This window comes from Delphinapterus leucas, chromosome 6 (assembly GCF_059928025.1).
Source record: "Delphinapterus leucas isolate spDelLeu-1000000601 "Yukka" chromosome 6, BTC_Dleu_Yukka2, whole genome shotgun sequence".
Classification (NCBI taxonomy): domain Eukaryota; kingdom Metazoa; phylum Chordata; class Mammalia; order Artiodactyla; family Monodontidae; genus Delphinapterus; species Delphinapterus leucas.
This window is the reverse complement of record NC_143134.1, coordinates 18902570-18926003: the sequence shown is the minus strand read 5'-3', so window position 1 is coordinate 18926003 and position 23434 is coordinate 18902570. Positions and strand designations below refer to the sequence as shown.

At 53.5% G+C, this 23434-nt stretch overlaps 1 protein-coding gene across 6 annotated transcripts in view; it reads left to right on the top strand.

Moving 5' to 3' along the window:
* PTK2B (protein tyrosine kinase 2 beta) overlaps positions 1-23434 on the top strand; it is a 140035-nt gene that overhangs the window by 114039 nt on the left and 2562 nt on the right. For 3 of the 6 annotated variants that reach the window (XM_022595006.3, XM_022595005.2, XM_022595004.2), the window contains 24 exons: positions 179-233; positions 671-811; positions 1240-1314; positions 1919-2020; positions 2769-2904; positions 3433-3472; positions 3902-3948; positions 4850-4900; positions 5460-5557; positions 6292-6376; positions 6605-6705; positions 6949-7064; positions 8717-8817; positions 8997-9086; positions 10218-10422; positions 13285-13393; positions 14618-14683; positions 15323-15448; positions 20015-20161; positions 20384-20419; positions 20788-20812; positions 22190-22236; positions 22807-22944; positions 23203-23283. In XM_022595006.3, the coding sequence (XP_022450714.1) occupies positions 179-233; positions 671-811; positions 1240-1314; positions 1919-2020; positions 2769-2904; positions 3433-3472; positions 3902-3948; positions 4850-4900; positions 5460-5557; positions 6292-6376; positions 6605-6705; positions 6949-7064; positions 8717-8817; positions 8997-9086; positions 10218-10422; positions 13285-13393; positions 14618-14683; positions 15323-15448; positions 20015-20161; positions 20384-20419; positions 20788-20812; positions 22190-22236; positions 22807-22944; positions 23203-23283 (2218 nt within the window). The remainder of the gene's footprint in view (positions 1-178; positions 234-670; positions 812-1239; positions 1315-1918; positions 2021-2768; positions 2905-3432; positions 3473-3901; positions 3949-4849; positions 4901-5459; positions 5558-6291; positions 6377-6604; positions 6706-6948; positions 7065-8716; positions 8818-8996; positions 9087-10217; positions 10423-13284; positions 13394-14617; positions 14684-15322; positions 15449-20014; positions 20162-20383; positions 20420-20787; positions 20813-22189; positions 22237-22806; positions 22945-23202; positions 23284-23434) is intronic. The other 3 variants (XM_022595007.3, XM_022595009.2, XM_022595008.2) reach the window with 3 other exon arrangements.

Genomic DNA, 23434 nt, shown 5'->3' with positions numbered 1-23434 from the left:
CTCCTCCCTTCCTTTCCTGCTGCCCTGCTCTTTCTGCCACCCCGTACGCCCCCTTATCCCCAGACCACAGCCAGGAAGGACCTGTCTCCCTGGTCCTCCCGCCTTTCCCTGATTGGCCAGAAGTCCTGGGTTGGGGATGAAGGGGAGTCAAATGCTGCTTTTCTCCCCCTTCTTTCAGGAAAGAAGTGGGGCTGGACCTGTTTTTCCCAAAGCAGATGCAGGAGAACTTAAAGGTGAGGAAACCAGTGGGTGAGGAGCTCAGAAAGACTCCCTGCGTGTCTCCTTTGTGTACCCCCTAGGACTAGAGCTAAAGGGATGGGGCTGGGGGTAGTCAGGGAAGCCAGGGGTCTGCACTGCCTTGGGCCATCTGGACACAGGACCGCTCCATCCAGCGGGCCCTTTCTGTGGCTGGGAATCAGGAAACACGGTTGTAGTTCCACATCAGAGGCCAATTAGCTTCGTGGCCTAAGCACCGGGGATGTCATCTCCCCTGCCTCCCTCCCAGGGCCATGGTGAGCTCTCTTGAGACAACAGATGTGCACTTTGGGTAAGACATCACCACTGCCCTCGTGGCAGAGGCCTGGGGACCATCCTACAGCAGCAGGCAGGCTTGCGGTGAGATCGTAAGGGAAGGAATCAGGCCCCGCTCACCCCTGCCCCTCTCCCCCAGCCCAAGCAATTCCGAAAGATGATCCAGCAGACGTTCCAGCAGTATGCCTCGCTCCGGGAGGAGGAGTGCGTCATGAAGTTCTTCAACACCCTCGCAGGCTTTGCCAACATCGACCAGGAGACCTTTCGCTGTGAACTCATTGTAATGCCACGCTCTCTTTATTCTCTCCCTGACCTGAATTCCAGGCCTCTCAGGCAAGGGGGCCATGGAGGCAACTCGGTGTGGGAGGGGGAGGGGGGAGGGGGGGCACGGGGCGTGCCGAGAAGAGGCTTTGCTTGCTTGTAAGTTCTGTAGCATCAGGGCCTCCCTAATGTATCCGAAAATGCAACTAACGCTAAGCCACTTGCCTGACGAAGGGAACTGAAATCTTGGCTCCAACTCTGGGAGGTGGGCAGTGCTGGCAGGGTGCTGGGAGGGGGGTAATCTGTATGGCGGGATGCGGTTAGGATGGAAGGAGCTGGAGGGTCCGGGAGACAATGGCTCGTGTCTAGCTTAGTGAGCTGTTTTCAGATTTCTGAAATATGGGCGGGCAGAGCTGGGGCAACAGCCCATCTCTCCTTTGATTCCAGCAAGGATGGAACATTACTGTGGACCTGGTCATCGGCCCTAAAGGCATCCGCCAGCTGACAAGTCAAGATGCAAAGGTAGAGACAGGTGGGGGGCAGGCCCCACCCAGCCCCAGGCAGAGCCGTCTTCCCCTTTCTGCTGCCTTGTACCCTGGCCTGCCCCATCGGTTCTTCCTCCCCCACTGCTGAGAGCAGAGAGGCCCTTGGTTATCAGTAGCTGTGGAGACTGTGTTTGGGATAACAGCATGGGGCAGATGGTTCTTTACATGCTTGTGACTGTCCCCTGCACAGAGGAGGGGGTCAGGGGTGGTTTGGGGGGGAGGGGAAGAGGGAAGGACACTACTATTGTTCTTCTGGCTCAGATGAAAGAGTTGCTCTTTCAATGGCAAAATGGGGTAATCATGCCCCGGGGAGTCAGAAGGCCTGGGTCCAGCCCTGGCTCTACCACCACCTTGGCGTACAACCTTGGGCAAGCCCTGGCTCTCTCCAGGCTAATTGTTTTCTTCTGCAAGGGGCTTGGGCTAGATGATCCTCCTTAATCATCGTTGATTCCCTCTTCATCCCCGTGAGAGACTCCGGTTCTCAGTTCTTTCTTAGGCCCCATCCCCACACCATACTGACCCATCTGCATGGCCTGATCCCAGGAATGGGATGGTCTGAAGGACCCCCTCCTTTCCCACAGCCCACCTGCCTGGCCCAGTTCAAGCACATCAAGTCCATCAGGTGCCTCCCGCTGGAGGAGGGCCAGGCGGTACTGCAGATAGGCATTGAAGGCGCCCCTCAGGTGAGCATCTCTGGGCACCCGGAAGCTTGGAGACATTGGGAACAGCTGCAGGCTGGGAGCTCCTGCTCAGGCCAGCCTGGCCGGGGCTTCCCTGACTGCTGAGATCTTGTTAGGAAAATGGCACCTGGTTCTCAGACAAAGTAGCAGGATGATGATAAATTAAAGAAACTATCTCAGGAAGCAACGTTATTGTTAAAAATGTCAAGAAAGAAGCTGTAGGAGATTGGCGGGGGGGGGGGGGGGCGGGGAGCGGAGGTAAAGTGATCAGAAATCAAGGTATGGGTCAGAGGTCTAACTTTGAACAAGTGACAATGACTCAGAATCAAGACCTTGGGGCCCCAGGGCTTTTTGTGGGTGGGAGAATCAGAGAGACCTCAGGCTGTGAACAGTTTGTCTATCTCTCCTTTCATCCATCTGTCCCCTGCCCCACTCCCTCCCTCTTCCCTTCTCTCAGTTTCTGCTCTTGCATACTGAGCACCTCCTAGGTACAAGGCATGCGCTATGCCCTGAAGGACCAGAATAAGCCAACCTGGAGCTGCTTTCCTAGAGTGTAGGGTGGTCAGTTGGGAGAGGTGATGAGAGCGCCCTCTGGTGGCGGTGGGAAATGCAAGCTGAGCCTCAGGAGAGGGGCTGATGGCGTCCAGGCCGGGGGTGGGCAACAGAGTCCTGCAGTTTCTTCTCCAGTCCCTTGGGGTAGACTCTAGCCAAGGCTCTGGGGTCTCATCCTTGGCTGGTCTCTTCCCTGCAGTCCTTGTCCATCAAAACCTCCTCTCTGGCAGAGGCCGAGAACATGGCTGACCTCGTAGACGGTTACTGCCGGCTGCAGGGGGAGCACAAAGGCTCTCTCATCATTCGACCCAAGAAAGGTGTGTTTCCACTTGAAGGTAAATTGGACCAACGGGCAGATGGCGGCACAGCTGAGCCAAGCCCCCCCAGAGGCAGAGCGGGAGAAGCTAAACCATTGACTGATATGTGAATGAAGAGGCTTTGGAGGTGTGGGGTTGGGGCTCACCCAGCCCTGTTGGTTGCGCCCCGTGGTCCCATCCTGGGTCCTTGGCTACAGCCTTGGCCCCGCTGGCCAAGGGCGGCATGGGGGCTGGCTTCTAGAGGAGAGGATTTGTAGCCCCGGGAAAATCAAAGCTATTGCCGGAACATGGCTGGTCCCTCCTCTTTGGGGATGGAGTTAGAAAGCAGAGGTCAGGCTGGAACATTTGACAGTGGCAGAGGAAGCCTGAGAGTTTCTTCTACTAAAAAGATTCCAATTCAGGCCAGACGCCTACCCAGCTTCCACTCTGACTTTCAGGGGCCACAGAAAGGCGGGAGGGGTGTCCCTTGTGTTGGCCCCTAGGAGCAGTGCACCCAGGACCCTGTGGCTCTGACTCCAGCTCCCCCTTCTCCTCCCCTCTCCCCAGATGGTGAGAAGCGGAACAGCCTGCCCCAGATCCCCACACTGTGAGTACACCCGGAAGGTGGGGAACTGGCCCCGCACTCAGCCTGTGTCTTCCCAGGAAAGGCAGAACAAACAGGGAGCCTCCCCGCCATGGTTTCTGGTTTCTGGACCCCAGGAGAAAATGCTGGAATCCCAGCATTTCACAAGTGGTGATTTTTCACCAGTAAATTTCTCCCAGAAAATTCATGCAGGGATATCCCTGTGCCCTAATGCCACCTGGCATCATCTTTAGTGGGGGGAGAGGGTGGTATTGTTGCTGTTCCCTCCCTCCTGCCCCCTGGCTGCCTGGGCCATGCTCCCAGGTTACTGCCATAAGGACAGGCTGCTTCTCCAGGCAGGGTGGGTGGGAGAGAGGGGGCTGAGGCTGCCCTGGGGGAGCATTGCCAGGCTCTGAGCTCACTTGGCTTTTGCCCTCCCATCTCCCCCTATAGAAACCTGGAGACTCGGCGACCCCACCTCTCAGAAAGCTGCAGCATAGGTAAGCCTGCCCATCTGCTGTCCTCTGCCTGCGCCCAGAGCCTTTCTTCTGCTTGCTCTTGTGACATCATCAAGTATTCCCTCAAAGTTGCAGAAAAATGAACTTCCCCCATGACTGCTCAATGACGGCTTAAAATGTCATTAATCATAACAGTTAACCTATGTTGGGCAGCTAGTATGGGGCACCGTGTTTGTCTTGGTCAGCTCAGTCTCCATAACAAAAACCACAGGCCCAGGGGCTTGAACAACAGATACTGATTTCTCACAGCTCTGGAGGCTGGAAGTCTAAGGTCAAGGTGCCAGCATGGCTGGGTCCTGGTGAGGGCTCTCTTCCTGGTTTGCAGACAGCCACCTTCTGTGTGTCCTCACATGGTGGAGAGATGGAGAGATCTGGTCTCTCTTCCTCTTCTTCTAAGGACACTAATGCCATCATGGGGTCTCCACCCTCATGACCTCATCTAAACCTAATCACCCCCCAAAGGCCCCAGCTCCAAATACCATCACACGGGATCAGAGCTTCAACATTAGCATTTGGAGGCGGGGACACAACATTCAGTTCATGACAGCATTAAATACATAATAGGTATTATTTTATTTAATCTTTGCATTCCCCAGAAACATTCATTTCACAGAAAAGGAAACAGATTAAAGGAGACAAACCAACTTGCCCCAAATAACAGCCATGAGCAGCAGTGAGCAAAGACTCAGGCCGAGGTCCCTGGGCCCTATGTCCACTCGGAAATGCCGGACAGGAGCCCAGTTCTTGTCTGGCTCCTCCCCACACCCCTCCCGGTGATGTCAGCTTGGTTCCACTGGCCTGCACGGGGGAGCCCCACACCTGGTTCCTGGTGGTGCCCCCTGAAGCATCTTGCCCATGGGGTGTCCTCCTTCTGTCATTCCAGAATCAGACATCTATGCAGAGATTCCCGACGAGACCCTGCGAAGACCAGGAGGTAGATCCCTGACCACCCCACCCCACCCCTGCACGTCAACCACAGCCTGGGCCCTGGGAAGTGACATTTGGGGACACATGTGACACCAAAGGGGGACTTTCTTTCCTTCCTTTGTCCTCTCCCACGTGTGCCTCAGACAAGGACAAAGCTGAGTGAGGCATCTTTGATTTTGAAAGCAGAAATCATTGTTTATATCCCCACACCATCGAACTTTTGTGTGCCCTGGGGAGGGGGGCGGAAGGAACCTAAGCCTGTGGATATGGGACCCAGCCTTCAGAGGGAACAACTCTTCCCCTGTCTGAGACAATGAAACCTTCTAGATCCCCTTTCCCAGCCCAGCCCCTGGATCCTGGCTGAGGGGTTGGCGGAGTGGGGGTGGGGGGGGCAGGTCTGGTAACGCCTGGGCAGGAGGGGGCGGAGCCTGGTGTTGGGGCCTGCAGATGCTCAGATGCCCAAGGATGCAGGTGTGCAGATTCCCGGGGATGCAGATACTCGGATTCCCAGGGGTGCCAGCTGGTTTCTGCACTCCAGGACTGTCTTGCTTTCTCCACCTGTGCAGGCCCACAGTATGGCATTGCCCGGGAAGATGTGGTCCTGAATCGTATTCTTGGTGAAGGCTTTTTTGGGGAGGTCTATGAAGGTGTCTACACGAGTCACGTGAGTTCCAGCCTCTTCCCTGACACTCCTCCTTTGCTTTTCTGTAGAATGAGAAAGGAGCTCGAATACTCTAGAGTTGGAGGTGCCTGCCGTGGTGTGTGGATTTCCCCAACTTGGTCTTTGCAGTATTTATGAAATACACAGGGAGTGATGAAAACAAGAGTCATTTCCAGAAAGGCAGCAATAGCAGGGATCCAAAGAGAGGCAGCACCTGCCGGGGGGTGACTGACTCTTGGTGGGAGAGCTCGACGGAGAGGCGCCATGTAATGCGGTTGTGAGAAAAGGAAGGGTGGGATCTGAGGCCGCCGAGGGGGCAGGACAAGGTTTGCCTCTGTGGTTGTGCTCCTACCGGGCCTGGGGGAAAAGCCAGAGCAGAGGAAAGGGGCAGCAAAAATGTCAAAACCAATGATAAAGAGAAAGAGACCAGGACGCCATGTCTGACAATGACCTTGCACTGCCCCAAACAAGCCCGCTGACTTTGGGCAGATCACGTGGCCCCTCAGGCTCCATGTCTTCATCTGGACAGCCCAGGGCTCGAGGGATCTGATCTCGAAAGTTCTTCCAGTCCTGATCAGGAAGAAGGGGGTGGGGAGGGGAGGAGGGGAAGAGACAGAGGAAGAGCAGGCTTTGTGGAGACCCAGACATCACCTGTTTCCCTGTGGGAAAACTGTGGGAACGCCGGGGAGGGAAGTGCTGGGCGGGACTGAGGGGCCCTGGACACACTGTCGTTGCAGAAAGGGGAGAAAATCAACGTGGCTGTAAAGACCTGCAAGAAAGACTGCACTCTGGACAGCAAGGAGAAGTTCGTGAGTGAGGCAGGTAGGCGTCCCCGAGGAGGCCCCCAGACCAGGAGCTGGAAAAGGCCCCGAGACTATGCAGACCCGGAGACAGGGAGGGCCCGGAGCGAGGGCTGGGAGTCCACGGACGGCACTGGCGCCCACAGGGGAGGAGGGTTGCGCCGCTGTCTCCAGGTTGGACCAGCCAAGCCCGATTCTCACCTTGGACCTTAGAAGGGCTTGGGCCCGTCTCTCTCACCGCCACTTTCAGTGATCATGAGGAACCTGGATCACCCGCACATCGTGAAGCTGATCGGCATAATTGAAGAGGAGCCCACCTGGATCATCATGGAACTGTACCCCTACGGGGAGGTGAGCTGGAGGGGCCCGAGGAGGACCCTTGCGATGACAGCTGGGCTGCAGTGGAGCAGGGCCTCGGGGGGCGGGGGATGCGCTCAGAGCCAGGGGGCCCTTAACTCCCAGCTGAAAGAGCCCAGAGGCCATTTGCAGAGGAAGTTGCCAGACAGTCCTGCCACCTGGGTGTGCCCTCCCCCTCCCCCCAGCTCCATGCCCTGGCCCGGGCAGGGTCCTCAGGGCATCTTCCCCTTCCTGCAGCTGGGCCACTACCTGGAGCGAAACAAGAACTGCCTGAAGGTGCTCACTCTTGTCCTGTACTCGCTGCAGATCTGCAAGGCCATGGCCTACCTGGAGAGCATCAACTGTGTCCACAGGTGGGGCTGGGGGTGGGGGAGCCTGGAGAGGTTGGGGTCAAGCAGGGCTTTGTAGCCGCACAGAACAGGGGTGAAGGCCTGGCTTTGGTCCTGCCTGTGTGACAATGTGGTCACCTTCTCTGAGCCCATCTCCTCCTCTGAAGAGTAGAACAGCAATATGTTCCTCCCAGGATTGCCATTAAGAGGAGATCTGAAGTCCAAGGTGTCTGCCTGTAACTCAGTGCTGTCTAGGCCGCCTCCCTGGGGGTCCAGGAAGTCACTTCCCTGCTTGCTCCTCGCTTGCTGTCCTCCAGCAGTTCCATTTGGTGGCACCTGGCCAGGCAGGAGAGACTGGGTCCTGGCAGCGCTGGTATGATCTTGGGGTCTGGGCCCTGCCGGCCCAAGTGGCTGGCACTGCCCTGGTCCCCGGCACCTCCAGGCTGCCAAGACCAATCCTCCATCTGGCTGTGGAGCTGGCCCCTTCTCCACCTGGCTTTGTCCCCATTCCCTGAAACGAGGTCCCCACCATTGGGAACATGATCCCCTGGAGGAGACAGACGGGGTGCTCTCAGAGCCCTGGGGTGAGCGGGTGAATTCTTCAATCCAACCCCATCGACCTCAGATATGTGGCCGTATGGATGACACTACACAAATCTATGTCGGGGGATATGAACATTCATTCACTCACTCATGCAACTAATATTATCGAACTCCTCCCATGGGCCTCCAGCCACTGTCCTAGGCTCCGGGATGAAGTAATAATCAAAACAGACAAAATAATCCTTTCCTTGTGAAGCTCACATTCTAGCATCTTCTAGGGTGAATAGTCATGGGGCAAAGGTGGTAGGATACCAGATTTGCAGCTTTGTGTGAAGTTGTCGTGCTTTGAAGTCATCTTTTCAATAATAAAGAAAAACGGTAGGGAGTGGAGCCTGCCTGGGAGAAGCAAGAGACAAGCCAGTTTGGGGCTAGAAGTGATGCTGGGAGCATGAGGTAACTGAGTCAGCGAGGGCTCCTGGGGGTGGTGAGAGCTCAGCTCTGGGCTGATGCCTTTCCCAACCGGCCAGCTGCTGGGCACGTTCCACCAGCTCTCTGCCCCGGTCTCCTCCTCTGTACCGGGGTTCTGAGGGTCTCTGTGTCATGGCTCAGGTGTGTGTAGTCTTTGGAGGGTCCTGGCTAGCCCAGGGCTCCCTGGAAGTGAGATGTGAGCAGCTGCTGGAATCACAGAACGAGAAGAGGTTGTTAATTGTGACCAGGAGAGCGGTTGGGCTTCTTCCCTGAAGCGTCAGCAGGGTGATGGCATCCCTGGCAGAGGGGACAATACAGGCTGCAGGGCGGTGACTGGAGCAAGTCTGGGGAACCGAGACAGGCTTGGAGGTGGAGACGCGGGAGAAGGGGTGATGGGGACGGGACTCAGCAACGAGATGGAGGGAGACGACAGGCATGTGTGTGGCAGGGACGGTGGGCCAGCCGAGGCTCCCGCCTGAGCTGGGCTCCAGCCAGACGGCTCGTGGGTCCAAGAAGGACCGACCGACAGAAGCTGCCCGATTCTGCTCCGGAGGCCGGGGCCCTGAAGCTCTCTTCTCCTTTGCTTCTCTGTCCATCTGTCTGTCTGTCTGTCCCCCTGAAGCATTCTCAGCTGACTCGGCTGTGTCTTTGCCTCTTCCCTCCAGGGACATCGCTGTCCGGAACATCCTGGTGGCCTCCCCTGAGTGTGTGAAGCTGGGGGACTTTGGCCTTTCCCGGTACATTGAGGATGAGGAGTATTACAAAGGTGAGGTGCAGGTGGTGTTACGGCTTTGTCCCCTCGAGGGGTCGCTGAAGCCAAAATTCCCTCAAAATGTGACTGTTAGGCAAGCCCAGGCCAACAGTCTCTGGAGACTAGGCTGCATTTCTGCCTAAATCTGGATCTCCTTCTCTAATAACTACTGTAAACCCTCTGTCCACCCAAAGCTTCTGTGACGCGTCTCCCTATCAAATGGATGTCCCCCGAGTCCATTAACTTCCGCCGCTTCACGACGGCCAGTGACGTCTGGATGTTTGGTGAGTGGACTTCCTGGAGGGCGTGGAAAAGTGTTCGATTCTCACCTCTGTGACCAGGTTAAGAGGGGGCACAGGAAGCAGGGGTCTGGACCCCCAGGTTCTGTTTTGCTACAGCCACTGAGAAGTCCCAGAAGTGGGGAGGCCAGTGGTGGGTCAGGGGTGACATGGGCTAAGGGCCAGCCCGGGTTCATCTTCCCAGAAAAGGCTCTTGAGATGAGCATGTGCTCCACCAACCAGCCCCCGGACTAAGGTGGGCCACCCTGGAGGGGATCCTCAAAGGCAAAGCTGAGGTTTTCTCCGAGAAGGAGGTGCAGGGTGAGGTGAAAGCAAAACCAGGTGACAGATGGACAGCCGCTTACAGAGCACACAGCTGTGTAGATTCTCCCTCTCAGATCCCCAAAGCCAGCCCAGTAAAATCTCATTATTATTCTTCCCATTTTCCAGATGAGGAAACCGAGGCTCAGGCAAGTCAGGGGATTGCCCGTGATCACATAGGCAGCAAGCATTGGTGCTAGGCTTTGAACACCAGCTTTCTTTCTTTCTTTTTTTTTTTTTTTTAATTAATTTCTACTGGAGTCTAATTGCTTTACAATGTCGTGTCCATTTCTGCTGTACAGCAAAGTGAATCAGCTATACATCTACATCTATCCCGTCTTCTTTAGTTTCCCTTCCCATTTAGGTCACCACAGAGCCCTGAGTAGTGTTCCCTGTGCTATACAGTAGGTTCTCATTAGTTATCTATTTTATACATAGTAGTGTATATACATCCCAACTGACATATATACCAGCTTTCTGTTGGAGGTTCCACCCACTCCTAAGAGAAGGCACCAGTGGTCCCAATGATGTGCCTTTGATGGTCCCCTCCACATCCCACAGACCCTAACAGCTCCGTGTGGAAGGGGCCGGGGGGTGGGGGGATTAGTTCGCTTATGGATGCAGGTGATTGGTCCCTTGGTGGACCGCCATAGTGATCAAGATTCCAGGGATGCTATAGGGGGAACGAAGGAAGGCAGGGTGGTCCCTGGCAGGCGCTGAGTGCGGACTGCCCGGTTGTTCCTGGGGAGGGTGGGCTGCCTCTCTAGGCAAGAGTCCCCTCAGCAGGCGCCCTGAGACGTCTCCTCCCGCCCTCAGCCGTATGCATGTGGGAAATCCTGAGCTTTGGGAAGCAGCCCTTCTTCTGGCTGGAGAACAAGGATGTCATCGGGGTGCTCGAGAAGGGGGACCGGCTGCCCAAGCCTGACCTCTGCCCACCTGTTCTCTACACCCTCATGACCCGCTGCTGGGACTACGACCCCAGTGAGCGGCCCCGCTTCACTGAGCTCGTGTGCAGCCTCAGGTGAGCAAGGAGGCCGGAGGGGGCTGCAGGCCCAGGGCCCCTGAAGAGCAGGTCTCCTCTTCAATAGCGCTTACAGGTTTACAACATCCTTCCTTAAACAAGATGCAGCCGGCGTCCTGGTCCCCTCCGAGGAAGGAGGGAATTCAGGCTCAGCTGGTGACTCAGTGCCCAAGGCATGGCAGGTGGGGCTGGGACTTGCCCTGGGACCGTCCCCACCTCATCCCACCCCCTGGCCAGCACAGCACCGTGTGTCCAAGTGGAGTTAGCCCATCCTCCCAGTGGAGGAGGCCTTACAGAGGCTCAGTGCTGTGTCAAAGGCAGGAGGCTGAAGCCGAGTTCACTGTCAGATATATGAACTCAGAGACACAGAGTGGGGTCAGCCGCACCATCTCTGCATCTCTTAACCGCGAGCACAGGGCGTTGCTCCTAGTATGTGCCCAGAAAATATATTTTAGGTTTGAATTCAAAGGCTGCATCGGACTTTCACTGCAGTGCCTGTGCTCTTTGCTGAGGTTTGGGGTGCATCTTATAGGCAACCAGCCTGGGCACGGGACCTGCTTCCCTGGCAGTACCCCTGTGCCTTTCCTCTGCCTCTGATTGTTCCCCCCAGACAGCAGGGAAAGGAGTGATTTTTGGCTGTGAAGACAGTGACAAGGCATCCCCTGTCCCTTCTGAATGAAGCACTGGTGGCCTGAGAGTCTGATCCTTCTCAGGTGCCCAAGAGCCATTACCCCCGGGTGCTGGGAGATCCTTGGTGAAGGTTGCTGTTGGAGAGCCTTTTAGAGGGTAATCCTGTTTCCTTGGTGGCCCGCCTGCCAACCAGTGCCCCCTTGGGTGGTCTGACTTCTTTTGTCATCCTTTAGGGCAAGGGTCAGCAAACTTTTTCTACAAAAGGTCAGACAATAAATATTTGTGCTTTTGCAAGCTATACAGTCTCTGTTGAAACTACTCAACTCTACCGTAGCTCGGAAGCAACCGAAGACGATACATAAAATGAATGAGTGTAGCTGGGTTTCAGTGACACGTTACTTGTGGACACTGAAATTGGAATTTCATGTAATTTTGACATGTCCTAAAATAGTTTTCTTTTAATTTTTTTGAATCATTCAAACATGTGAAAACCATACTTAGTTTAAAGCTACACAAAAATAGGTAGGGGACCGTATTTGGCCTTGTGGGCCTAGTTTGCTGGCTCCTACGTTAGGGAACCTAGTGTTTAATTAATGTTAAATACTGCAACTTTAAACACTGTTGTCAACATGTGGGCATTTTTTTCGGAGAAAGAAAATAGCCCCCAGAAACTGCCTTGTGGGGAGGAGCCCCAGGGGGAGGCTGGGAACCCCAGGTCCAGGCAATGGGAGATATGCTGCATTTGTTTGCAGGCAGGGCTCCAACACAGTCTGCAAGACCTCCAGCTTAGAAGGCCTCTCTGTTCCTGACTCTCTCTTCTTTGAAGCTCCTGATTAATTCTAGACTCATCTGTTGGTCCCTTATAAGGGAGATTTGAGAAGCCAAAGGGTTCCGGGAGAAAAGTGTTTGAAAGACGTAACTTGAGGGTGTCAGAAGCTCTGGGGTCACGGGGTCTTCATTCATTCTGGAGGCTTGAGACACATGGGGAGCCTCTCATATGACCCTGATGACCCCAGGATACCTCCCTCAGGCCCCAGCCTGGTGGTCCTCCACTGGAGCTAAGAAAGGATTTCATGAGGGCTTCCAATCTTTGGGGGTAGGAAGAACCCTCTTAATGTTGAATTTTGAGAACTCTTCCATGTAACATACACTTTTAGAATCCACTGATTGACAGAATGCCATAAGCCGTATAATGAATTTTTTATTGCACACAATATAATGCATATACATCTGAAAACACAATACCAAATATTATATATTTAGTAGTACTGTTAAAAATTATTAAAGAAGACAATTTAAGTGACACAGACAAACTTTATTTAACACTCCATGAAGTGGCAGTCTCCGTGCCCAAGGGCCAGGGTGCAAAATGGGGTGGAAGTCAGGACACTTATAAGATAAAGAATAAGGAACAAGGAAGAGAAAAATAGAGGATGAATAGAGGACAGGAAATACGTATAAAGCCCAGAGCTGGTTTGGCATTTGGGTTGGCCAACTGGGTGGTACTTTGTTTCTGGTCAAGCAGAGCATTTAGAGGGACACGAAAGTCATCTGCATTTTGGCTTGCTGACGTGACCCCCTGGGCAGTAGCGGCTCCATCCTGGGCTTAGACATTTATTTCAACAGCACATAATACTTGTCTACAGACAGTGCTTGGTACACGTGTGAACATGTGGATTCACGGACCCCCTGTAATTACTTGAGTCCTCTGAGGTCTGTGATTCCCAGGTTGGGAACCACCGGATTGGGTTAAAAAGGCAAGAAGCATGCACTTAGCTAATCTGGGAGGGAATCCACCACCCTTTCCCATTAGCACACACCAGGAATGCATGGGTGGGAGGTTTAATGAAAAATAGGAGACGTAGAGCACGGGCCTCTGTCATGAGGTTGTCTGGGACATCAGAAATCTATACAGGTGATCAGTGCCAGTAGGAGGGACAGGAGGGCAAGAGGCATGGGGACATGGGCAGGAGACACACTCGCACTGTCCGGTTGGGCTAGGACTCGTTCTCCGAGGACCTTTACCCACCCTGGACCCATTCCGTGATCCTCCCAGCCTCGGTGAGGGGGGCTGCAGCATCCGTATTGCAGCCTGTCTCCGAGGGGTCTCCCCAGTGCATTCTGCAGAGGACTTGGGAATGGGATCCGGACTGTGGTGGGGCACAGAGAGGAGCCCCCAGTAGCATTTTTGACCCTGTTTCTCTCTCCTTATCTGACCTGACTCCCCGGCAGTGACATTTATCAGATGGAGAAGGACGTCGCCATAGAGCAGGAGAGGAACGCTCGCTACCGACCTCCCAAAATCTTAGAGCCCACGGCCTTCCAGGAACCCCCACCCAAGGTGAGCCAAGCCCTGGCCTCACTGGCCCCATGAATCACAGCAGAGCCGGGCCCCTGTGCGGCCCCTCCCAGGCCTCGCTGCGTAACTCCCCTCACAGCGTAGCTAGGATCGCACCCTATGGTCCTCTCAGCCCTTCAACCCAACCATCCATCAGCACATCGGCAGGTGGAATCTGAGACAGCAAGAGAGCAGGCACCTTGTGGGACGGCTGCAGCAGGGGACCACCCCAGAAATGTTTCCCTTGAGAGACTGGAGCACTTTTCCTTTTCGTGTTTTTACCCTTGAGGGTACATGATGGGGAGCATCCTTGGGCCTCTGAGGTGCAGCCTCCCATGTCCGTGGCATCTCTGGGCACAGGAGCCAGTGCCCCGCTGCCCCGCTATTAGGTGGGTGGGTTGCGAGGGACCATGCCTGTAGTAGTCAGCTCGGGGTGCCATACGAAACACCACAGACTGGGCGGCTTAAAAAACAGACAGCGTGGAGGCTGGGAAGTCCAAGACCAAGGTGCTGGTGGATTCCCGTCTGGTGAGGGCTCTTTTCCTGGCTGGCAGATGGCCACCTTCTCGCAGGTCCTCACACAGTGAGGAGAGCGAGCTCTGGTGTCTATTATTATCATTATTGTTGTTGTTGTTATTATTAGGACACTAATCCCATCATAGGGGCCCTACCCTTGTTACGTCATCTGACCCTGATTACCTCCCAAAGGCCCCATCTCCAAATACCTTCACACTGGGGGTTAGGACTTCAGCATATGAGTTGGGGGGGAGGGGCGACACTCGGTCCATAACAAATCCCTATGGATGCAGGGCCTTTTTCACTGTCCCCCTTGCCTGCTGTCAGGCCCAGCTCAGTTTTCATCCCCTCCGTGAAGCTGCTGTGGGTGCCTGAGCCTTCCATGACCTACCTCTGGATGTCTGTGGCTCTTGAGTGCTAATTTGGCAGGCACTCCCACCTCCGTGGAGGCTACACACAGAGATCAGTAACCCCTCCAATTAGCGGTAGCCCCCAGGAGGGCAGAGAGGCTGGCCTCTTTGTACCCTCCCATCACTCAGTAGTAACAGATGCGCAGTTAGTGGACGCATGTGATTTTAATGATAACTTTGTTTCTCATCTTCTTCATCCTGAACGAGCCCGACCTGTTTCCTACCTGACATTCCCCTTGGTGAGCTGTGCTCTCTCAAGGAGAGAGGCAGGGACGGACTCATTTCTGCGTTCTCTCTCCAGCCCAGCCGGCCCAAGTACAGACCCCCTCCACAAACCAACCTTCTAGCACCCAAGCTGCAATTCCAGGTAAACATGTAACCAGAGGGCTGGGGCGGTTCAGGGCCATTCCTCATCTCGGTCCTTCCTGAAATTCCATCCTTGTGCCTTAGAGGAGCAGTAGTCACCTGTTCGGGCAATGGAGACGGCCTGCATTGGCTCTTCTCGGGTACCCAGAAAAGAATTAACATACCCTTTACGATGTTTAAACATACCCTTTTGCGATGTTTAAAATAGTGGGGTTTTTTTTTAAGGTGTGTATTATATATACACATACCTGTGGGTTAATCATATCTGTCAAATTTGTAACATGATGATGGAATATAACTCCTTTCTGAAGAGTCCTGAAGGAGGAGACATACTCAGTAGGTCAGTAACACACATGGACCCATGGTATGCACCACGTCACAGGGAGGGCTGTTGGATGGAAGAGAGACCACTGTGTCTGTGCTGACTTCTAGCCGAGAGCCGTGTATGTCGCTCCGCCGTGTCTCCCAAACGGGGCCAATGAAATGCCCACACCTTGTTCTTTATTACCTCCTGGAGAGCGAGTCCTGTTTCTCCCATGGAGCTCTTGTATCGTTTCTTTGTGCTCGTGTTTGTAGCAGCTAATTGTCCACCTTCTTGCCTTGTCCCTGTGCCTGGTGCTTCTTTGCTTCTCCTGAATAGGTCCCTGAGGGTCTGTGTGCCAGCTCGCCCACGCTCACCAGCCCTATGGAGTATCCATCTCCCGTAAACTCTCTGCACACCCCACCTCTCCACCGGCACAATGTCTTCAAGCGCCACAGCATGCGGGTAAGAGGGCTCTGCATGCTGGGTCCCAGCCAGGACCGAAGAGACTGCTAGAGGGAGGTACCTGGGATACCGGGAACCGCACATCCTCGGGCTCAGGAGGTGCCTTCCATGTACCAGTCAGGCCACTGAGGTGCTCTGTGACTCCCTCTCCTCTGCAAGCACATCAGAGTTAAGGGGCCAAGCCAGGTGCTGCTCTTGAGGACACCAGCTGGACCCAGACCTGCCCCATCCCTACTCTGGTACTGTGGCGAAGGATGTAAAATCTGCCCCCCCTCCTTCAGCCCTGGCGATAGCGTGAAAGCTCATGGGACGAGGGCAATCGAGCCTGATGGTGCCAGAAAAGTGAAAGATCCTGGAGGTCCGCCCTGCTCTGCCCTTCCTGTCTGATTGTTGTGGTTGTTCAACCTCTCCTCAGTCAAAGGAAAGGCTTCCTTGTGGCTGCCACTCCTGCTGCTTTGGGAAAGTTGCTGCTGTACGAGAAGGAGCTTGGGGGCTAGTGTGGGGCTAAGCCACACCCTCCCCAGTCACCTCTTTATTTTCAGCTGCCAATGAGGCCCTGAGTATTTTGTGGACTAGCTTCTAATTGTCTTGTTAAAACAAACAAACAAAAAAAAGCACCTCTGCCTGTCCACTTGTAACTTGTCCTCACCCATCTTCTCCTTCAGTACAAATGGTCCCCGTGGTCAGTTGCCATGAACACTTGATATATTTTACTAAACGGAGTCTTGATATGTGACATAACAGACTAAAACCCTTATTATTTTAGCTCTAACTCCATTACCATGCATGATATTTCAGGCTCACCATATAAGACTCTAAAAATTGAGGGGAAACTACATTTCTATTATAATACATTTACAAAATGTGGGAAAGTATGTTGAGATATCCTACATGCCGTTATTCTTAATTTAGTAAAACTTTGAAATGATTAAGATAACTTCGAATTCTAGGCAGTGAGATCTTAGTGGAATCAATATCCCCCTGACCTAGCTCATTTTTCTCTTTTACATTAATTTAACCAATTTATATCTTAGCATATACTTAACGATAATAAAACTGCATTTTTAAGCACGCACTATCATTTAGGCAGTGTTCAATTCCTCCACTCTCCTGCCCTTGACTCTTTATTCATAATTAATTGAGTTTTAGTGAGATTGGCTTTAAAATGCATCCTTTCAGTAAGAAGGTATTTTGTACATTTGAGGGATGGCACTGCCTTTGTCTAATCCCTGACTCACCGTAAGGACTTTGTTCAGTTCCGTGAAGACAGACTGTGCGGCAGGAAAAAAAGACCTTTTCTGTCAGGGGTTTAGAAGTACTTGCCACAAGGAAAGTCTGCCTAAAATAACATAATGAGCATTTCTTAAAGTAAGCAAAAAAAAAAAAAAAAAAAAGTTAAAAACATAAACTCCATTTCATGGTATACATCAGAAACATCGAGAAAGCCTCTTCCAGGCAGAATGCTGAAAAGGTATAATAGGCTCCCTGCAAAGCATTTGAAAGCATTTAACAAAAATCAGAGATTTCTGTTCCCACAAAACAATTTTTCTACCGACTAACTCAATTGCCTGACTCATCTGAGAATCTGTGGGATTCCATACCAGAGGCAGGATGGCAGCAATCTCCCTCCTGAAGACCTCACAATTGAGGTTGAAAGTAATAATAGAATTCAATAAACAGCACCTTTTTAAAGGGACACTTTGCTGGGCTCTGTCCTAGGTTCTGAAGGGAGAACTGCCTTCAGTGAGCTTACCATCAGCCAGAAGGAACAGGGCAAGTGCATACTTGCCTGAAATGCAAACCAGAAAGCTGTGAGTGGCACACAGAGGTACAGCGAAAGTGCAGTGGGAGCTCAGAGGGAAAAACAACTCTTTCCGGCTTCTTTTCTGCAGCTGGGCGTCAGTGGATGGGGAAGATTCGGAGGGGAAAATACTGGGATGCAGGGGATGAAAGAGGCAGAGCATCGGTTGGAGCCAAGATTGAGTGATGGGAAACCATAGGATGAGTGCAGGAGCTGTTTTTCTAAAACAAGGCAGGTGCGTGTGGAGGTAGAAATAAGACTGGCAGGATGGGGGGTAGCCAATTTATAAAAGGTGTCGAAGCTTATCAGAGTCTTTTTAAAACACCACAAGGACCTGATTTCTCTTAAAAATGACCAGCAGTGTAAGCATTCATTGCCTGATAAGAACACCTGAGGCATACTTCAGACAAGTGAGCCCTGAAGAGGTCCAATTTAAAATAACAATAATAATAATAATTTGCTCCTTGAGTGTTATGAGACAATTGGAAGACATAGGAACACATCTACCGATGCATGTTAAAATATTTGGTAAGGTGGTGATCAGGCCTGGCGCATGCTAGACATTTGAGCGGTAGGAATCTTCTTTTGGCAATTACAAAACTACATAGTGTTTTCTTGAGTCTGGCAACTCCTTCTACCGGTATTTACTCTAGTCTTCCTCAGTCCGTACATTTTTCTTATACCTGGAGATTCCCAACTCCATCTTCAGAATGTTTGACACTTAGTTTCTATTTGTCACTATTTGTCACTAGCCTACGGTAACATGCCATTGTGTTTGCAGGTGTTGGCATTTAACTGAGGACATTTACAGCCTTAAATCCCCCTCATTTGGGGGCATCAACTGTTGTGAAGTAAATCTTATTTATTTTTATCAGTTCTATGGTTATGAAATACTCTTCTGTTCTGAAATTTGTTTTACTAAAATAAGATCTAACTCAGTAGCTCTCAACTCCAAGGGGACATTTGGTGACACCTGGAGACATTTTTCTTAAACAACAGGGGAGGTGCTGTAGGCGTCTAGCGGGTGGAGTTGCTGTAAGCATCCTACAGGGTATAGGAAATCTCACCCCCCATAGTGAATTTTCCGGCCCCAACGTTAATTGTGCTGAGGTTGAGAAACCCCATTCTACTATTGGTTACTTGGACCCATGAGAACAGGGACGCTGCATATTTAACCATCACTGCCCTCCCAGCACCCAGCTCCATCCCTGCCACGTAGTAGCTGCTTAATAAACAGTTACTGAATAGAGTAACGAACAAAGAATATTTCAGCAAGAAAATAAACTTATGATGAGAAGTATTGTTAGAAACTGAGAGCAGTAATTGTAGCTGAACAAGCCTAGGAGAAACATACCAGTGTAACTGTTTTCAAACTGTGTGTTATATTCAAGTGTGTTTTAGAGACTTTGGTGGGGAAATCTTTTTTAGAGGCTTGGCAGAGACTATGCCTTGCTAAAGTAGAGTGAGAATAATTTTTAGCATTTTATGTAAGTGACTTGTATGTAAACCGGCCAGTTCAAAGGGAAGGATCTGAGTGGCTTGCCAACCTGAATGTCATGGAAAGGTCGCATGCCCCTGGCAAAGGCCGCCCCAGGATATATGCAATCTAAAGAATGCCAATAACACTCCTATGTCCAGGAGACCCAAGCAATCTTGTGTAGCAGAAAAAAATGCTTGTGTAGCCAGTTTAAAGGGACCGAGCAGATATTTGTATAAATGAACCCTGGGGAGGACTGAGGGAAGAGAACTAACAGGAAAACATGCAACACCTTCTGTTTAAGAAATAGCAGGTAAAACTATGAATAGACCCAAAGCCCCACAAATGAGTTAAAACGGGGTTAGATGAATAAAGGTAGGGAGAGGGCTTCACTGGTGGCGCAGTGGTTGAGAGTCCGCCTGCCGATGCAGGGGACGCGGGTTCGTGCCCCGGTCCGGGGGGATCCCACGTGCCGCGGAGCGGCTGGGCCCGTGAGCCATGGCCGCTGAGCCTGCGCGTCCGGAGCCTGTGCTCCGCAACGGGAGAGGCCACAGCAGTGAGAGGCCCGCGTACCGCAAAATAAATAAATAAAAATAAAATAAAAAATAAAGCTAGGGAGAGGAAGCATTTATTGCTTATCTGTAGATCCTTATTTCTTTAAATTGTGTTCTTCACTTTATCTCTTAGCTCATGCATTTGTTTTAACCTTTGGTTAAATAACCCAAGCTACTTTCTTAATAAAGAGTATGTTGTAATAAAGAGGCATGATCAGATGGGTGCATGCTGTCGCTCCTCCTCTCGGGTCCCACCCCACTGTGGACAGCTTTGGGGGAAAACACACCACTGTTCCTCGAAGCTTCCAGACCCGCCACCGCGGTCTTAGGTGACCATAAGGTCCCAAGGCTTCCCAGAGGGCTGGCTTTGCGTTTCCAACTGTACTAGGCGACAGTAGCCATGACAAATGCCAACTGAGAAAACACTATTAGGACAGTTATTTGAAAATAAAATGGTAGTGACAGATCACGTGATCGTTTGAAAACAATGCCTGTTAAACTATGTGCGCTTGGGTTCGGCATTTCACTGACACACAGGCATGTGTTTGCGGCTGACGGACCCACAAATAACTGTCTGCATAGATGGCTGCAGATTTAAGGACAACTTTACAAGAAAAAAGCAGCCGGTGAGGCCAAGGCGTGTGGCTCCCGCAAAGCTCTCCGGAGGGTTGTCCCTCCTGGGTGTGGGGACTGGACTTACTGTGTCCTCTCCTGTCTCCCTGCTGTCCTCCCAGGAGGAGGACTTCATCCGACCCAGCAGCCGAGAGGAGGCCCAGCAGCTGTGGGAGGCCGAGAGGGTCAGGATGCGGCAGCTCCAGGAGAAGCAGCAGAAGCAGATGGTGGAAGATTACCAGTGGCTGAGGCAGGAGGAGAGATCCCTGGTGAGCAGCCGCTGAGCCCCGGGGCGGGAAGGGACGCATTCCCTGCGGTGCTGCTGGGCACGTTCTGATAACCGTGCTCCCCTGGGAGAGATGTCCAGGCCGCCGTGTCACTTTGTGTCCCCTTTCGCCTCCCCAGCTGAGTAGAGTGAGCGCTCTCCATGCATCCTTGGGGGTTTTAGTTCTAGAATCCTAAGTCCTCTGCTTTGGTTTCCTCCTCTGCAGGACCCCATGGTTTACATGAATGACAAGTCCCCGTTGGTAAGTCACCGCGAGAGGTCTCTGCCTTAGGGGGAAGGCCTGGGAGGGCCTGGCAGTCAGCGGGGGGACCCTGGCTCCAGGCCTGCCCATCTCTTCCTTTCTGCCTCTCACCTCGGGAGCACGTCTTTCCCCTTCACTCTGATCTCCACAGGCTCCTTCCCTGAGCTCACACTTGAGCTGCACCCTTAGCGCCGCCTTCCTTGGCCACAGGGCCCCCAGGTCACTTCCGGTCAGGAGGTCCCCAGGTCCTCCTAGAGCTAAGATCTCTAAACCTCTAAATGGACACCTGGGGGTGGGGAACAGGCCAAGGAGGGACGTGGGTGGTCCCAGGGCCGCATCAGTGACCTGTTCTCTTTCCTTCCTTCCAGACCCCAGAGAAGGAGGTCGGCTACAGTAAGTGTGAGCGCCCTTCCTCTTGGCGGGAGTTTCCTCTTGACATCTTGTGAGCAGCCGCCACCCCTGCCCAGGGCAGAGAGCGGCAAAGGGAGTGTGTTTGCAATTGGAAGAAACGTCTGCCCTGTCTGAGCTCAGAGTGTGCAGAGAAGCACGGTTTGGGAGTTGATATCCACCACCTCCCACCCTCCACCCCACCCCATCCCCCTCCGTCTGCTGTCTGTTCCCACCTCTCTGGGTGGCTGCATTTATTTGGAGGAGTTGGTGATCCTATCTCCCACCCACTCCGTTGGAGGCTCTAAAGTAGCTCCACCCATCTCTCCCAGGTGACTGCTCCTCCCCAGGCCCCAGGGACAGAAGAGAGAAAGAGGGCGGGGCCCACTGAGCCCGCAGGGTCTTTCCTGGAGCCTAAAGACCCTCTGCTGCAGGCTGGCCGGGTGGAGCTGGCAGTGAGCCAGGCTCTTCATCACCATGGGGTGGGGGGACTGATGACTGTGGTGATGGTGACAAGCCCTGGCCCAAGGTGCTGAAAAATGTCAACTCGTTTAATCCCACAGCAGTCCTTCCTATATGACAGGTACAATTTCTTACGATGCCCATTTTACAAAGGACATGAAACAAGCACAGGAAGGTCAAGTGACTTACCCACAGTGATTAGCAGAGCTAACGGTAGTGATGAGCAGAGCTCAGATCTGCTCAGATTTGAGCCCAGGCAGCAGTCTGGCTCCTGCAGGGTCCCTTGTGAGCGAACCGTCCATTTGACAGAAGACAGCTAAGGGCCTGCGACTGTCAGTAAGTTGCCCCAGGTCACCCAGCTCCCTGGTGGCAGAGGTGAGAGTGGACCCAGGTCTTTTGACGTCTACTTCTGGCAGCTACACGGGGCTTGTGTGTGCCTTTGCTCATCAGAGTGGGGAGAAAATAGCATGCTGCTTCTACCAGTTCACTTCCTTGACCCCACCCACCCCGAATGGTCAAAGCAGACAAGAGGGAAGCCTTGCAAATCTACTGCACAGCAGCTGTTGCACCTGGGCGGGGCTCCACGGACACCTGCTGCCTGCAGAGTGGGCTTCTCCCTCATGACTGTCAAGGTCAGGGTGTCAGGGCCCAGGGTGCAGCAGCCCCGTGGCTGGGACAGCCCCTGCCATCACTCCATCTCTGCGTGACTTTGGCTTTTTCTGTCTTTGAAATCCCTGACTACAGAGGACCAGGGAGGCCAGAGGTTATTTTCCCCACCATCGTCCTGGAATTCGGGTTTCATTTCCCCGGGTCTCCTCGTAGTAGTGGAGAGGGGCTTTGCTGGGTTAGCAGCAGGTACGAAGGGAGGGGTCGGGGTGCTGAGAACACCCTGCGCTCATTGTCCCCCCTCCCCCCTTGCAGCGGAGTTCACGGGCCCCCCAGAGAAGCCACCGAGGCTGGGCGCGCAGGTACGTGCTGGCTCTGCTGAAGCTGGCCTTGTCTAAGGCCACAGCTAATTCATAAAAAAGCGAAGGGAAGGCCAGTGCCCCGTCTCCCGTGGCCCCTCCCTGACCTGGAGGAAAGCTCACTGGTCCAGCCCGAGGAGCAGGGGGTGTGGCCCGCCTCCCTTTCTCCAGCCGCGCTTTGGCTCCCGGCACCCACGTGGCTGTGGGGCCGATGCTGGTTGCTTCACTCTGGAACAGCGGTTCTCAGCCTTGGTTACCCGTTAGAATCCTCTGACAAGCTTTGAAACCACGTGGCCCCCAGGCCCAGGGGATGGTTCAGTTGGTCTGGTGTGAGGCCGGCCAGCAGTATTTTTTTAAGACTCCCTGGCAGACTCTAATGTGAGAACCACTGCCCTGGAAGCAGAAGGGAGGGAGGCACCCCCAGGACAGGGCGCTACTATTTCGGAGAAGAGGCTTCAGCAGTTGGGCTGACGCGTGAGTGGGCAGTGCCTGCCCAGGAAAGAATGGCTTGTGTGCCCCTGACTCGCCGCCCTCCCCTCGGGCCCTCTGCTTCTCTTCCCCCGACCCACACAGTCCATCCAGCCCACAGCCAACCTGGACCGGACCCACGACCTGGTGTACCTCAACGTCATGGAGCTGGTGCGGGCTGTGCTGGACCTCAAGAATGAGCTCTGCCAGCTGCCCCCCGAGGGCTACGTGGTGGTGGTGAAGGTGAGAGGCAGCGCAAAGCCATGGCCTGGGGAGGCGGGCTGCTCAGCCCTGGAAGGAAGGGGGAGGGGCCGAGCATCCCAGGCTGCCGGCTAGGTGCCTCTCCCAGGAAGACCCCCATTAGAGCCAGGTGGTCAAAGGGAATCTAGTCCCAGGTACCCTCAGCAGGCAGGCACCATCCCAGGAGGGCTCTTCCCCAGGGAGACGTGGCTTTCTCAAAAGAAGCCAAGCTGACGGTCGCCCCGCCCCTTTCTCTCCCAGAACGTGGGCCTGACGCTGCGGAAGCTCATCGCGAGTGTGGACGACCTCCTGCCGTCCTTGCCGTCGTCTTCGCGGACAGAGGTGAGTGTCCTTGTGCCAGTCGGTGACATCAGCTGTCACATGCCCCCTTCGCCTGCCCCAGCTGTGTTTCACACAGGAGACTCAGAAGGGCCACCTGGGGCAGCCTCCTGTCTGCTGGGAGCCGCCAGCGGATGGCTCTGCACGGCATATC